The 14,470-nt window shown below is 41.8% G+C and overlaps 1 protein-coding gene across 2 annotated transcripts in view; it reads left to right on the plus strand.

The window, feature by feature from the left end:
* The first annotated feature begins 242 nt into the window (after nt 1-242).
* The window catches only part of LOC110522029 (radixin), a 64,877-nt gene continuing 50,649 nt past the window's right edge, over nt 243-14,470 (plus strand). The window contains exons 1-3 of one of the 2 annotated variants that reach the window (XM_021600092.3): nt 243-407; nt 4,019-4,213; nt 5,361-5,452. In XM_021600092.3, the coding sequence (XP_021455767.1) occupies nt 5,441-5,452 (12 nt within the window). In that variant the 5' untranslated portion in view covers nt 243-407; nt 4,019-4,213; nt 5,361-5,440. Of the gene's footprint in view, nt 408-4,018; nt 4,214-4,392; nt 5,131-5,360; nt 5,453-14,470 lie in introns of those variants that run through there. The other variant, XM_021600091.3, reaches the window with a different exon arrangement.

Raw genomic sequence — 14,470 nt, forward strand, 5'->3', positions numbered from 1 at the left:
TTTTAAAGTAGTCAACTAGTTAAGGATTCCTATGAGTTTGGAGAAATCAACCAATTAAGAAGAAAATGGACTAGTTGAAAATAGAGATTGCCTTAATGGCACTTGCCCATGCTGTCACAGATGCTATAATAGCACAGATACAAAGATTAATCCTCTATGGCCTGTTTTTCACTCGGGTCTCTGCCCTGTCATTGGCTGGAACTGTCCCACCTGATCTTGCCGCCTCCTGCCTGCCTTCCATCATTCAGGGCATATATTTCCATTTTTGAGCGGTCACCCGAATATCTTGTCAATATAATAGACCATCTTTGGCTTGTTTTGTTGAATGAAGCAACCGACTGCAGACGAAAGTCGAGGAGTGAAGTCTGGAGAGGTGCGTCTGCTACAGCCGAAAGTCGGAGACTGGTGTGAGTTTTCCAACATCAAGGCTCAGTGCAACATGGCCGTGTTGCCATTGTTTCTAAAAATGTTTATTTGTAATGTCGAAATAAACAAGTCTCCAACTACCATATCACACACAAACCATTTGTAAAAATGTGTTTGCATTGTACTACCAATTGGGGAGAGACTCATATCACATTAAATGTACATATCCACTGTATACATATGAATCGTAGCAAAGTTGCTTCCTGTTTCAGTCACATCGTTGGTCTCGTTTGCATGGATCAAACAAATACACTAATGATTGGTTGAAAATGTGTGCCTCTCAGAATGCAGGCGATGGCTGAGGGGTAACTGCAAAAAATTGACGTCAACTACAGTTGAAACTAAATTACCTTTGATCACATGGATGTTATGCAGTCGACATGTAGGCACATTTTGGCCAATTGTTATCCCCATAATGTAACGAACTTTGAAAGGTGGCGACCAACGATGGTCACAGAGTTGACAAAAGTATCCGCTCGAACACACCCATTCACTTTCAATGGAAGGAAAGCAAGAGAAGCGGAGTGGGCGGAAACCATTGACAGAAGGTTTTCACCAACAACTAATTTGGCAGGAGAATTTACACCCCCCATTCATTTTCAACAAGGGCACACGGAGAAATGTGCAGGGGATTGCGGGAACCCTGCTATCTGTAGAAAAAATGTGAGCTCTGCTCTATTTCAAGCAAAGCATTTGTCAAGAGGAGGCCGCCTCTGGTCAAAACCCACTGTGAGCGATGCGAATAGGGGGCGAGGGAACTGAACAGGGCAGGGGCTAAAGTTGGGAAAGCTGAACGTTATCTTCCTTACTATTGCGATGCTAGTGACCAATCATAGCTCACCATAGCTTCCAACCCCGACTGGATTGGCTAACAATGGCTGTTGACACTACCTAGCTCGCTTACACAATATATACAGCGCATTCAGACCCCTTAAATGTTCCACATTTTGTTATGTTACAGCCTTATTCTAAAATGGATTCAATAGTTTCCCCCTTTATCAATGTACACACTACCCCATAATGGCAAAGCAAAAACAGGTTTTTAGACATTTTTGCACATTTATTAAAAATAAAAAACTATCACATCTACATAAGTATTCAGACCCTTTACTATGAGACTCGGAATTGTCCTCAGGTGCATCCTGTTTCCATTGAACACATTTGAGATGTTTCTACAACTTGATATGGAGTCCACCTGTGGGAAATTCAATTGATTGGACATGTTTTTGAAAGGCACACACCTGTCTATATAAGGTCCCACAGTTGACAGTGCATGTCAGAGCGGAAACGAAGCCATGAGGTCGAAGGAATTATCTGTAGAGCTCCGAGACAGGATTGTGTTGAGGCAGAGATCTGAGGAAGGGTACCAAAAAAATGTCTGCAGCATTGAAGGTCCCCAACAACACAGTGGCCTCCATCATTCTTAAATGGTAGAAGTTTGGAACCACCAAAACTCTTCCAAGAGCTGGCCACCTGGCCAAACTAAGCAATCGGGGGAGATGGGCCTTGGTCTGGGAGGTGATCAAAAACCTGATGGTCATTCTGACAGAGCTCCAGAGTTCCTCTTTGGAGATGGGAGAACCTTCCAGAAGGACAACCATCAGGCCTCTATTCGTAGAGTGGCCAGATGGAAGCCAGTACTCAGTGGAGTTTGCCAAAATACTCCTAAAGGACTCTCAGACCATGAGGAACAAGATTCTCTGGTCTGAAGAAACCAACATGGAACTCTTTGGCCTGAATGCCAAGCATCACATCTGGAGGATACCTGGCACCATCCCAAGCGGTGTAGCATGGTGGTGGCAGCAGCATGCTGTTGGGATGTTTTTTGGCGACAGAGACTGGGAGACTAGTCAGGATTCATGGAAAGATAAACGGAGCAAAGTACAGAGAGATCCTTGATGAAAACTTGCTCAGGACCTCAGCCTGGTGTGATGGTTCACCTTCTAACAGGACAAAGACCCCAAGCACACAGCCAGGACAACACAGGATTGGCTTCGTGACAAGTCTCTGAATGTCCTTGAGTGGCCCAGCCAGAGCCCGGGCTTGAACCAAATCGAACATCTCTGGAGAGACCTGAAAATATATATGTATCGAAGCTCCCCATCCAAGCTGCCAGAGCTTGAGAGGATCTGCAGAGAAGAATCGGAGAAACTCCCCAAATACAGGTGTGCCAAGCATGTAGCGTCATACCCAAGAACATTTGAGTTTGTAATCATGCCAAAAGTGCTTCATCAAAGTACTGAGTAAAGGGTCTGAATACTTACATAAATGTGATATTTCAGTTTTTTGTTATTACATTTGGAAAAATTTCGACAAACCAGTTTTTGCTTTGTTATTATGGATTATTGTGTGTAGATTGACGAGGGGGAAAAAAACATTTAATCAATTTTAGAAAAAGGCTGTAACGTAAATTTTTTTAGAAAAAGTCAAGCGGTCTGAATACTTTCCGAATGCACTGTATCACCCTTTTCCCTATGCCTCTGTACTGGTACAGATCTACTACTCACACCACTCCTTTCAGGATCCCTCCACCTTGACACATCTTCCTCTACTTTCTTCACTGTCTCAGCATACAACAATTTCTGCACAACTCTAACCCTGAAACTCAATCTTCCTCTCTCGCACTGGACATTTCTGATCCCCAGCCCCATGGGCACTCTTACAGTTAACACATACCAATACTTTCCCCAATGCTACACATTCCTTTGTCTCATGCCCTTCTATACACTTCTCACACCTAGGATCCTCCCTCCTACACACTGCTGCCACATTCCCATAAGCTTGACATCTGTAACAACGTAATTCCGGAACAAACGCTCGTACGGGATAACTTATATATCCTAACATCACTTTGGCGGGCAAAGACTCAACGTCAAAACTCAAAAGAACAGACGACTTTTGTTTCACTACTCACGCTACCCTATCTGCGTTGCACTAAGCGACGAGTATCATCTTCCCCTTCAGTTGATTAGCTTTCACATTTACAGCTACCCCAGTAATCACTCCTTTTCTTGAGAGCAAAACAATTCACATCTCTTGTCCCCATTGGTTTACCGCAGAGCACCTGCTCCCTCTGACCAGCAGAAACACAATAAATTATCACCAGACCACTTCTGGTTGCCTTCACCATTCCACAGCACCCAACTTTGTTTTCACCCACCATGAAACCACAAATGGATCAGCCAAGAATATGTCTCCTTATGATAATTAATACTGCACTTCTCCTGACATACATCTTGTTATTGCCCTCTCAAGGGATGCAATTTCTTGTTCTCAGCTCCTACTGTCTTTGCTAAGGCTAATGTCTGCCGGACTTTGTGGTTCATTATGAGCAGACAATACACAGGTAGTCGAAAATGTCTAATTCTACCAGTGAAATGAAAATGTGCTAGTTCTAGCTTGTGGTTTGGATAATTGTGATGTCTAGGATAAAAATGTCTATGATAAAAAGAGCCATGCTGAAATTCCCCTTTAAAATAATGTGTCCCTATTATTAAAAAAATTGAGTTGTTGGCATATCCCTACTGTAAATCATTTGGGGGGGGCGGGGGGCTGTCTTTATTCACTTTTCTACAAGCTTGCATGACTTCAGTTCTTAGTACGTGTCATTGATGGGAGTTGCTGGAGTACGAATGACAAACAGGAACTCATGCAAGCAGGCGGTAATAGTAGGAGCGCTGAAGTGAGCGGTGCAGCCATATTTCCGTGCTTCGAGTTCAGCAGAGGGGAGTATCCGCGGCTGCAGCCTTGCCATATAACCATCTCATCTCAAATCACACCTGCTCTGGTAAGACATTCTACAAAGTAACAAAGTATAGCGTTATCTATACATGGAATATTTATGTGAACAGAATAGGAGCAGAATAGGGATGCTCACTACTTTGTTTTTCGCACTTGTTGCAGCACTTTTGCTGCCTCTTCCCTATAAACAGAAAAACATCTCCAACAGGTGTCTGGGATTATTGTAGTGGGGATGTGGCTTGGTAGAAGGCTAGTAGTTGAAGGTTAAATAGAGTGCATGTGTAAAAATGTATCCTTGATGCAACGGCTACATTTTAGTCGTATTTAAAAAAAAATCCAGAATCCTAAATTATAGCCTATTCGAGTCGGGTCAAATAATTCCCTTTTCGACAATATCATGACATTTTACAAAAAAGTGGCTATGCCAAATTCACTGATTAGCCGAGTAAACTAGCTGTTTTAGGTTAGCTGTAGATTTGGGTTTGGTCGGTGGACTCGACACGTTTTATTTGAACAGAACAAGCAGAAAAATCCCTACCATACGCGTGGAACATTGTATCTATTTTAACACACGTCGTGTAGTCTAACCGAGTCGGGTTTGTTACTTTTGAAATCGCTTAAACAGTTTAGGCTATTATTAAACACCCAAATATGTGTATCTTCTTCAGAAGTGAATCAAGCTCCTGGCTATCTTGTGAATCCAACTGATGAAGTTGTTACATTTGTAACAGACCCTAATCGCAACAAGTAATTCTGTAAGTGTCTGTCCCTGGCGGATAGACGACTTTGTATCCGCGTTACACCCAGTAGTAGCCAAGATGAAATTGGAAAATGTATCTGTTGTACACGGTGCAGCATAGAGGCTACATCGAACGTCCACCTCACCATTTTTTATCCAAGCAAGGTTGATACAGTTGTGGTGCTGAAGTAAGGATCACACCTCGATGCGGTATTGGTGCACAAGTAAGATATTTACCGAGAAGGGTGGAGACTTTTTATTATGGTGTTTTTGTGATTTATGGAATAGGCTCGCTTAATCTAAACTTCCATATTTATGACTAATGGCTGTACAAGGGCAGCGTCAATCAGTCTCTATTTCGCAGCAGCGTTTAAAGCAGGAAGGGTAGTCCCATTTGACTAAGTATCACCCGGGTGGCTAAAACTCGTTTTTCCTCTTTCGCTCCCTCTGACAGGAAGGCACTGTGGAAACCATCCGAGGTATTTGGAAACCAAAGTGACAGCTCCGCGCACAGACCCAGGAGAAGGAAACAAGATGCCGAAAGCTGTAAGTATTGCTGTAGTTTTATTTATTTCAAAGCTTTTCATGTGTTTCTGAGTTGCCTGAAACTATGCTTGGTAACTATGAGACGTTGCCAGTCATGAGTCGAGATGGGAGTAACCCAGGCAAGCAAGAGACTTATTGCCACGATGTCTACACGTGATGAGAGGAGGTATTCATGGCAGTCTAGCGATAGGGGCTATTTGTGTTGTAAACATGTATAATGTTTCTATGATTTCATTTGTACTGTCACTTGTAGATGAAAATGAGAACTTTGTCCTCACTTACAGAAATACATTCTCCTGAATTGAGAATATTGAATATGAGAATAAGTGGCCTCTTGTAAGTGATCACACTTCTGAATATGTGGTTTCTCACATGAAGTTGAGTCATTTTTCACAACCTCTTTTATACCTAATGTAATATCTTAGCAGTGACTTACCAAGGTACACAACGGCCCAGCTTTTTGTTGAAAATTTGTCTTTGAAAGCAATTCCCACAAGTGTAGTAAAACAATGGACTTTCATTACTTTAGCTAGAGAGGAAGTAAAGGATCATCTGACCTAAATGACCAGAGAAATAAAATGTTTATTTGATTTATATGGAATATCACACCAGCCTCTAAAATCATGTGCTGTGCTTCAACTGAGACATTTCTTCTTTGCTTTTCCCGGGGTGCTAATAGCTGTAACGGTGTGTGATCTAGAGAGAAGTTGATAGTTGAACAGTACACTGTATTGTATTTACAGTTAGTCCCCCATTTGTCCAAGACACCCCCTAGTCGAAGACTCGAGGAGTAACAAATAGTGTTGGTTTGTTTAGAAATTGCCCTAGGGTTAAGAGCGTCACCCTATAACTGGGAAGTAGTGACATCATCAGTGTGGTGCTGGCTGCATGACACAGTTGCACTTTCTGTCACTCCTCTGTTAGGCACAAAACTTGAAAACCCTGCCTAATGGCTGATTGTTTTCTTTTCCATGATATCAATGAGGCATAATCATTGACTTACTGCCACTGGCTCACTTCTCTCAACATGAATGACGGAAACTTAAGTTAGAGCAAGGAATTAAATATTACAATGGCAAGTTATTACTAAGTTTGAAGTCTATTTTTAATGAACTTGGTCTTACATTTTTTGTTTTGACGTCAATCGTTTTGCAACTCAAATTAATCCTCAAAATGCTGAGTTGTTTTAATTCATAGCATTGGTTGGTCAACATAGGTGTTTACGTTTTGGCTGTGGCTGCTACACACTGACTGGAAGGGCTTTCTAGAAAACGGACCGTTTCACTGACGTGATCTTATTGAGATTCTCTATTGTGCTTTGTGACACAAAATCCTTTTTACTGTGAAAGGTGCGTGTTAAACATTTCTCTATTATATAGAGCTAGTAGAGTAGGCTCGAGTTAATTTGGTTAAGAAGAGAAAGAAATCTGACAAAAGAAAGTTGAGCAGCTGAGATTGAGATCCTGGTTTGGTCTCACTTCTCCCTCTGGCTCGAGTTACACTTGTTAGAATAACACATTATCACCAAGTGTGGGACAGTGTTCAATCCTTGGCTTTCCCTAAATCCTCTTTCTGTGCAGTCGCGGCCCCTTGAACATCCATGTGACAGTCAGACAACACAGCCACACAAGCCGTGGCCTTAACCAACACATACTGTATGGGTGTTCCCTCCTTCTGTCCGAAACCCATTGCTAACAATTTGTTCTCTTCAATAATTGATAATACAATGATATAATGATGCCTGCTGTTACACCCTCTGGGCATGTCACTGAATAGTCATCATGTTAGCACTTACCACATCATTATATATTTAGACATTATATATTATTTAGTTCCTAATAGAAGTTAATACACTGTTTAGTCAACAAGTTGGCCAAGCTGAGGTACTGGGCCCGGGTCTGCAAAACGAATCCACACATTAGAGGTTTCAGTCCTAAATACCTTAATGAAAGGGGCGCAGTAGGGGTGTATACTACCCCCTCGCCAATCTCCATGGGACCTAGTGCAGGGAGGTAGTGCACTGCACTGCATGTCAGCAGGTTGCACCCAGCACATTGGTTGTTTATGGCTATATGGCTCCCATGACAACCCCACATTGCAACAGTCTCCTGTAAAGCCATGTAAACCATGCACGTGGTTACATATTAAATGGTTCACAGCACAGGGGAATGCAGGTGATGACCACCATTCGGGACCAACTCATTAACCAGTGAAGGGTGTTATATACTAGACAGTGGGGAAGTGAGAGCCACTGTAGTTACTTTATGGAGTGTTTGCTCCTGTAGGGTTACGCAGATGCAAACTGGTACTTGTTAGTTTGTTATAAGCAGGCAGGCATAGTTAAAAAGTTGGATAGCTCTTTGCATACAATATTAGATGATTACTATATTTAGGTCCTTTTCGAGTCAGTTGGGACGTTTGCTGTCATTAGTCTACTTCTCTTGTGGTTTCAGAATAAGAATTGAAATGTGGGTCTTTGTCCAGTTTATTTTTAGCATTAATCATGTTTTCTGGTAACGTTCTGAGTAGAGGAGGACCAAAAAAAGCCAATACCGATTTAATCGGACAATTTTTTAAATTTAAATTTGTAATAATCACAATTACAACAATACTGAATTAACACTTATTTTAACTTAATACATAAATAAAATCAATTTAGTCTCAAATAAAGAATGAAACATGTTCAATTTGGTTTAAATAATGCAAAAACAGTGTTGGAGAAGAAAGTAAAAGTGAAATATGTGCCATGTAAAAAAGCTAACGTTTAAGTTCCTTGCCTAGAACATATGAAAGCTGGTGGTTCCTTTTAACGAGTCTTCAATATTCCCAGTTAAGAAGTATTAGGTTGTAGTTATTATGGGAATTATAGGACTATTTCTCTCTATACCATTTGTATTTCATGTACCTTTGACTATTGGATGTTGTTATAGGCACTAAAGTATTGCCAGCCTAATCTCTGGAGTTGATATGTTTGAAGTCATGAACAGTGGTGTGCTTATAGCATTGCGAAGAGCTGCTGGCAAACGCAGGAAAGTGCTGTTTGAATGAATGCTTACGAGCCTGCCGCTGCCTACCACTGCTCAGTCAGACTGCTCTATCAAATCAGACTGAATTATAAACACACAGAAATTAATATGATCAAATCCGGAAACTATCATTTCGAAAACAAAATGTTTATTCTTTCAGTGAAATACGGAACCGTTCTGTATTTTATCAAACGTGTGGCATCCACAAGTCTAAATATTGCTCTTATTGCACAACCTTCAATGTTATGTCATAATTATGTAAAATTCTGGCAAATTAATTACGGTCTTTGTTAGGAAGAAATGGTCTTTACACAGTTCGCAACGAGCCAGACGGCCCAAGCAGCTGCAGATATCCTGACTCTGCTTGCACTGGAACGCAAGAGAAGTGACACAATTTCCCTACTTAATATTGCCTGCTAACATGAATTTCTTTTAACTAAATATGCAGGTTTAAAAAAATACACTTGTGTATTTATTTTAAGAAAGGCTTTTATGTTCATGGTTAGGTACATTGGTGCAACGACAGTGCTTCTTTCACGAAATTCGCTTTTGTTAAATCATCACCCATTTGGCAAAGTAGGCTGTGATTTGATGATAAATTAACAGGCACCGCATTGATTATGTGCAACGCAGGACAAGCTAGTTAAACTAGTAATATCATCAACCATGTGTAGTTAACTAGTGATTATGTTAAGATTCATTGTTTTCTATAAGATAAGTTGCTAGCTAGCATTACACTTATCTTGGCTCCTTGCTGCACTCTCATAACCGGTGGTCAGCCTGCCACGCAGTCTCCTCGTGGATTGCATTGTTATCGGCCATAATCGGTGTCCAAAAATGCTGATTTACCGATTGTTATGAAAATTAGAAATTGGCCCTAATTAATCGGCCATGCCAATTAATCGGTCAACCTCTAGTTCTGACTGAATGCCTTCACTGACTTGCATGAGATCAGATGTCAGTTTCAGTTTGCCTGTGTGTGCATGCATACGTACGTGTGTGCAGTGGTTCCCACTCGTTCCACTCTCTGTTGGTCTGGGCTTGTTATCTTAAGGTTTCCATGGCAGAGCAGCCGCACACAAGTATTAAGATCACCATGCACAATGCCAAACGTCAGCTGGAGTGGTGTAAAGCTCACCGCCATTGGACTCTGGAAACGTGTTTTCTGGAGTGATGAATCACTCTTCATCAAATGTTATCGGTCACATACACATGTTTAGCAGACGTTATTGCGGGTGTAGCGAAATGCTTGTGTTTCTAGCTCCAACAGTGCAGTAATATCTAACAATTTCACAACAGTTCACACAAATCTAAAGGAATGGAATTAAAAATATAAATATTTGGACGAGCAATGTCGGAGGGGCATAGACTAAAATACAGTATAGACATATGAGATGAGTAATGTAAACATTATTAAAGTGACCATCTGGCAGTCCGACCGACATATCTGGGTTTGGCGGATACCCAGAGAACACTACCTGCCCCAATGTATAGTGCCAACTGTAGAGTTTGGGGCTGTTTTTCATGGTTTGGGCTAGGCTCCTTGGTTCCAGTGAAGGGAAATCTAAACACTACAGCAAATAATGACATTCTAGATGATTCTGTGCTTCCAACTTTGTGGCAACAGTTTGGGGAAGGCCCTTTCCTGTCTCAGCATGACAATGCCCCTGTGCACAAAGCGAGATCCATACAGAAATGGTTTGTTGAGATTGGTATGGAAGAACTTGACTGGCCAGCACAAAGCCCTGACCTCAACCCCATCAAACAGCTTTGGGATGAATTGGAACACCGACTGCGAGCCAGGCCTAGTCAAATCAAATGTATTTATATAGCCCTTCGTACATCAGCTGATATCTCAAAGTGCTGTACAGAAACCCAGCCTAAAACCCCAAACAGCAAGCAATGCAGGTGTAGAAGCACGGTGGCTAGGAAAAACTCCCCAGAAAGGCCAAAACCTAGGAAGAAACCTAGAGAGGAACCAGGCTATGTGGGGTGGCCAGTCCTCTTCTGGCTGTGCCGGGTGGAGATTAAAACAGAACATGGTCAAGATGTTCAAATGTTCATAAATGACCAGCATGGTCGAATAATAATAATAATAGTAATAATAATAAGGCAGAACAGTTGAAACTGGAGCAGCAGCACAGTCAGGTGGACTGGGGACAGCAAGGAGTCATCATGTCAGGTATTCTTGGGGCATGGTCCTAGGGCTCAGGTCCTCCGAGAGAGAGAAAGAAAGAGAGAATTAGAGAGAGCATATGTGGGATGGCCAGTCCTCTTCTGGCTGTGCCGGGTGGAGATTATAACAGAACATGGCCAAGATGTTCAAATGTTCATAAATGACCAGCATGGTCGAATAATAATAATAATAATAATAATAATAATAATAATAATAATAATAATAATAATAATAATAATAATAATAATAATAATAATAATAATAATAATAATAAGGCAGAACAGTTGAAACTGGAGCAGCAGCACGGCCAGGTGGACTGGGGACAGCAAGGAGTCATCATGTCAGGTAGTCCTGGGGCTTGGTCCTAGGGTTCAGGTCCTCCGAGAGAGAGAGAAGGAGAGAATTAGAGAACGCACACTTAGATTCACACAGGACACCGAATAGGACAGGAGAAGTACTCCAGATATAACAAACTGACCCTAGCCCCCCGACACATAAACTACTGCAGCATAAATACTGGAGGCTGAGACAGGAGGGGTCAGGGGGGGGGGGGGCGCCAACCCAGAGAGGATGACCACATCAGTGAATCAACCCACTCAGGTGACGCACCCCCTCCAGGGACGGCATGAGAGAGCCCCAGTAAGCCAGTGACTAAGCCCCTGTAATAGGGTTAGAGGCAGAGAATCCCAGTGGAAAGAGGGGAACCGGCCAGGCAGAGACAGCAAGGGCGGTTCGTTGCTCCAGAGCCTTTCCGTTCACCCTCCCACTCCTGGGCCAGACTACACTCAATCATATGACCCACTGAAGAGATGAGTCTTCAGTAGAGACTTAAAGGTTGAGACCGAGTTTGCGTCTCTGACATGGGTAGGCAGACCGTTCCATAAAAATGGAGCTCTATAGGAGAAAGCCCTGCCTCCAGCTGTTTGCTTAGAAATTCTAGGGACAATTAGGAGGCCTGCGTCTTGTGACCTTAGCGTACGTGTAGGTATGTACGGCAGGACCAAATCAGAGAGATAGGTAGGAGCAAGCCCATGTAATGCTTTGTAGGTTAGCAGTAAAACCTTGAAATCAACCCTTGCTTTGACAGGAAGCCAGTGTAGAGAGGCTAGCACTGGAGTAATATGATCACATTTTTTGGTTCTAGTCAGGATTCTAGCAGCCGTATTTAGCACTAACTAAAGTTTATTTAGTGCTTTATCCGGGTAGCCGGAAAGTAGAGTATTGCAGTAGTCTAACCTAGAAGTGACAAAAGCATGGATTCATTTTTCTGCATCATTTTTGGACAGAACGTTTCTGATTAGTCACCCAACATCAGTGCCCGACCTCACTGATGCTCTTGTGGCTGACTGGAAGCAAGTCCCCGCAGCAATTAGGGATGCACCGATATGACATTTTTTGTCCAATACTGATATCTGATATTTTCCTTGCTAAAAAAAAAAATGATGCCGATAACCGATTTAACATTTTAGCATCCTTTTTTAAGCATTATAGTACAGTTAAATAGTTGAAACAAAGTGTAATATGTTCAGTTAGGAACGGATTGTTTAATAACTTGTAAATTACAAAAAAACACACATTAATTTATTTTATCGCACAACAGATATTCATGACACACATATTTTAGCTGCCCGGCATTACAAAGATGGTTAAGTTACTGGTTGCTCTTCTTTACTATCCAATCCTGACTGTATGGAGAAACTTAAATGATTTGAAAGAAATATTGGTTTAAACTAAAATGCAGTTAATCATGTTAGCTTTAATCGTTTGAAAAAATGTCTGTCTCTAGGCTGTCATGAACTGCTATAAATGGCACATCTTAAACTTTTCAAGTGTGCTCAAATGACATGACTAGTAAAATGAGAGCAACATTTCAACACTATTTCATCTTTCATTTCAGAATAAAAAAATAAAATAAAAAAACACCTACTTTGTTTTACATTAAATTAAAATCTTGACCGTGGCCTCTTCTGTTGTGGGTCCTCTTCTTTGGTTCGCCCTGTCACTGTCTGTTTCCATCTTGTCCAGCTGTGTCTAACATTTCACGTTAAACCCTGTTTCTTTACTGCATCGAAGTAGTGGTTCTTGTACCTAGCATTGAGCATTAAAGCGGCTCAGAGAGAATGCCACCGAATCACTTGTTCACAGCCTCTAGTAGAGTACTTTTGCAAGTTTTAAACCCACGGTCTGTGTCGGCAGTTTTGTTGAGAAGGCGTTTCAATGCCATGACAGAGGGTATCACGTCTGGTGCAGTTCATGAGCTTATTTCTTGAGTCAGTTGTTCGAATGGAGCTAGGAGTGTGTTCATGCTTTCAATGAGAGTCCACTGATTTGTACTGATTGTTGCAGGTAACTCATAGTCAGCTGCGTACACGCCAAGCACTCCATGTAAAAAGGCTATCCATGTAAAAAGTACTGTTCCATCTGGTGGAAATGTCTTGCTTTAGCCTTTTGGTTTTCACTCCAAGCTGCTCCTGTATTGCTTGTATGCTAGATGTGAGTGGTTTAAAATGGCCCACTAACTTCCTACCTGTTGCCACTGTCAGATATGCTACGTTGGGCCAAAACACCTTAGTTCACAGCCAGTTGGAGCATGTGTGCCATGTATGGCAAACTGGCGACTCCGCATTCTTCCAAAGCCTTTGTCATGTTACATGCATTATCACGTAGCACAGCATGTACTTTGTTCTTGGGGATTTTCCAAGTTTCAAACATCTTCTCAAATGCCATTTAAAATGTCAGCAGTGGTATGCGAACCAGCACATTCTTGAGCATGCAAAAGTTTTAGAACACCTACTCGTTCAAGGGTTTTTCTTTATTTTTACTATTTTCTACATTGTAGAATAAAGTGAAGACATTAAACTATGAAATAACACATACTGTATGGAATCATGTAGTAATCAAAAAAGTGTTAACATTTTTTAAATATATTTGAGTATCTTAAAGTAGCCACCCTTTGCCTTGATGGCAGCTTTGCACACCCTTAGCATTCTCTCAACCAGCTTCACCTGGAATGCTTTTCCAACTGTCTTGAAGGAGTTCCCACATGCTGAGCACTTGTTGGCTGCTTTTTCTTCACTCTGCGGTCCAACTCATCCCAAACCATCTCAATTGGGTTGAGGTCTGGTGATTGTGGAGGCCAGGCCATTTGATGCAGCACTCAATCACTCTCCTTCTTGGTCAAATAGCCCTTACACAGCTTGGTTGTGTGTTGTGTCATTGTCCTGTTGAAAAACAAACGAGTCCCACAAAGTGCCAACCAGATTGGATGGTTTATCACTGCCGAATGCTGTGGTAGCCATGTTGGTTATGTGTGCCTTGAATTCTAAATATATCATAGTATATCACATCACCTCCTCCATGCTTCATGGTGGGAACCACACATGCAGAGATCATCCGTTCACCTACTCTGTGTATCACAAAGACACGGCGGTTGGAACCAAAAATCTTAAATTTGGACTCATCAGACCAAAGGACAGATTTATACCACTCTAATTTCCATTGCTTGTGTTTCTTTGCCCAAGGAAGTCTCTTCTTATTGGTGTCCTTTTTAGTAGTGGTTTCTTTGCAGCAATTCGACCACGAAGGCCTGAATCACGCAGGCTCCTCTGAACAGTTGATGTTGATGTCTGTTACTTGAACTCGGTGAGGCATTTATTTGGGCTGCAATTTCTTAGTGGTAACTCTAATGAACTTATCCTCTGCAACAGAGGTAACTCTGGGTCTTCCTTTCCTGTGGTGGTCCTCGTAAGAGCCAGTTTCATCATAGCGCTTGATGGTTTTTGCGACTACATTTGAAGAAACTTTCAAAGCTCGAAA

This window comes from Oncorhynchus mykiss, chromosome 4 (genome assembly GCF_057628025.1).
Source record: "Oncorhynchus mykiss isolate SJ-2025 chromosome 4, ASM5762802v1, whole genome shotgun sequence".
NCBI lineage: Eukaryota > Metazoa > Chordata > Actinopteri > Salmoniformes > Salmonidae > Oncorhynchus > Oncorhynchus mykiss.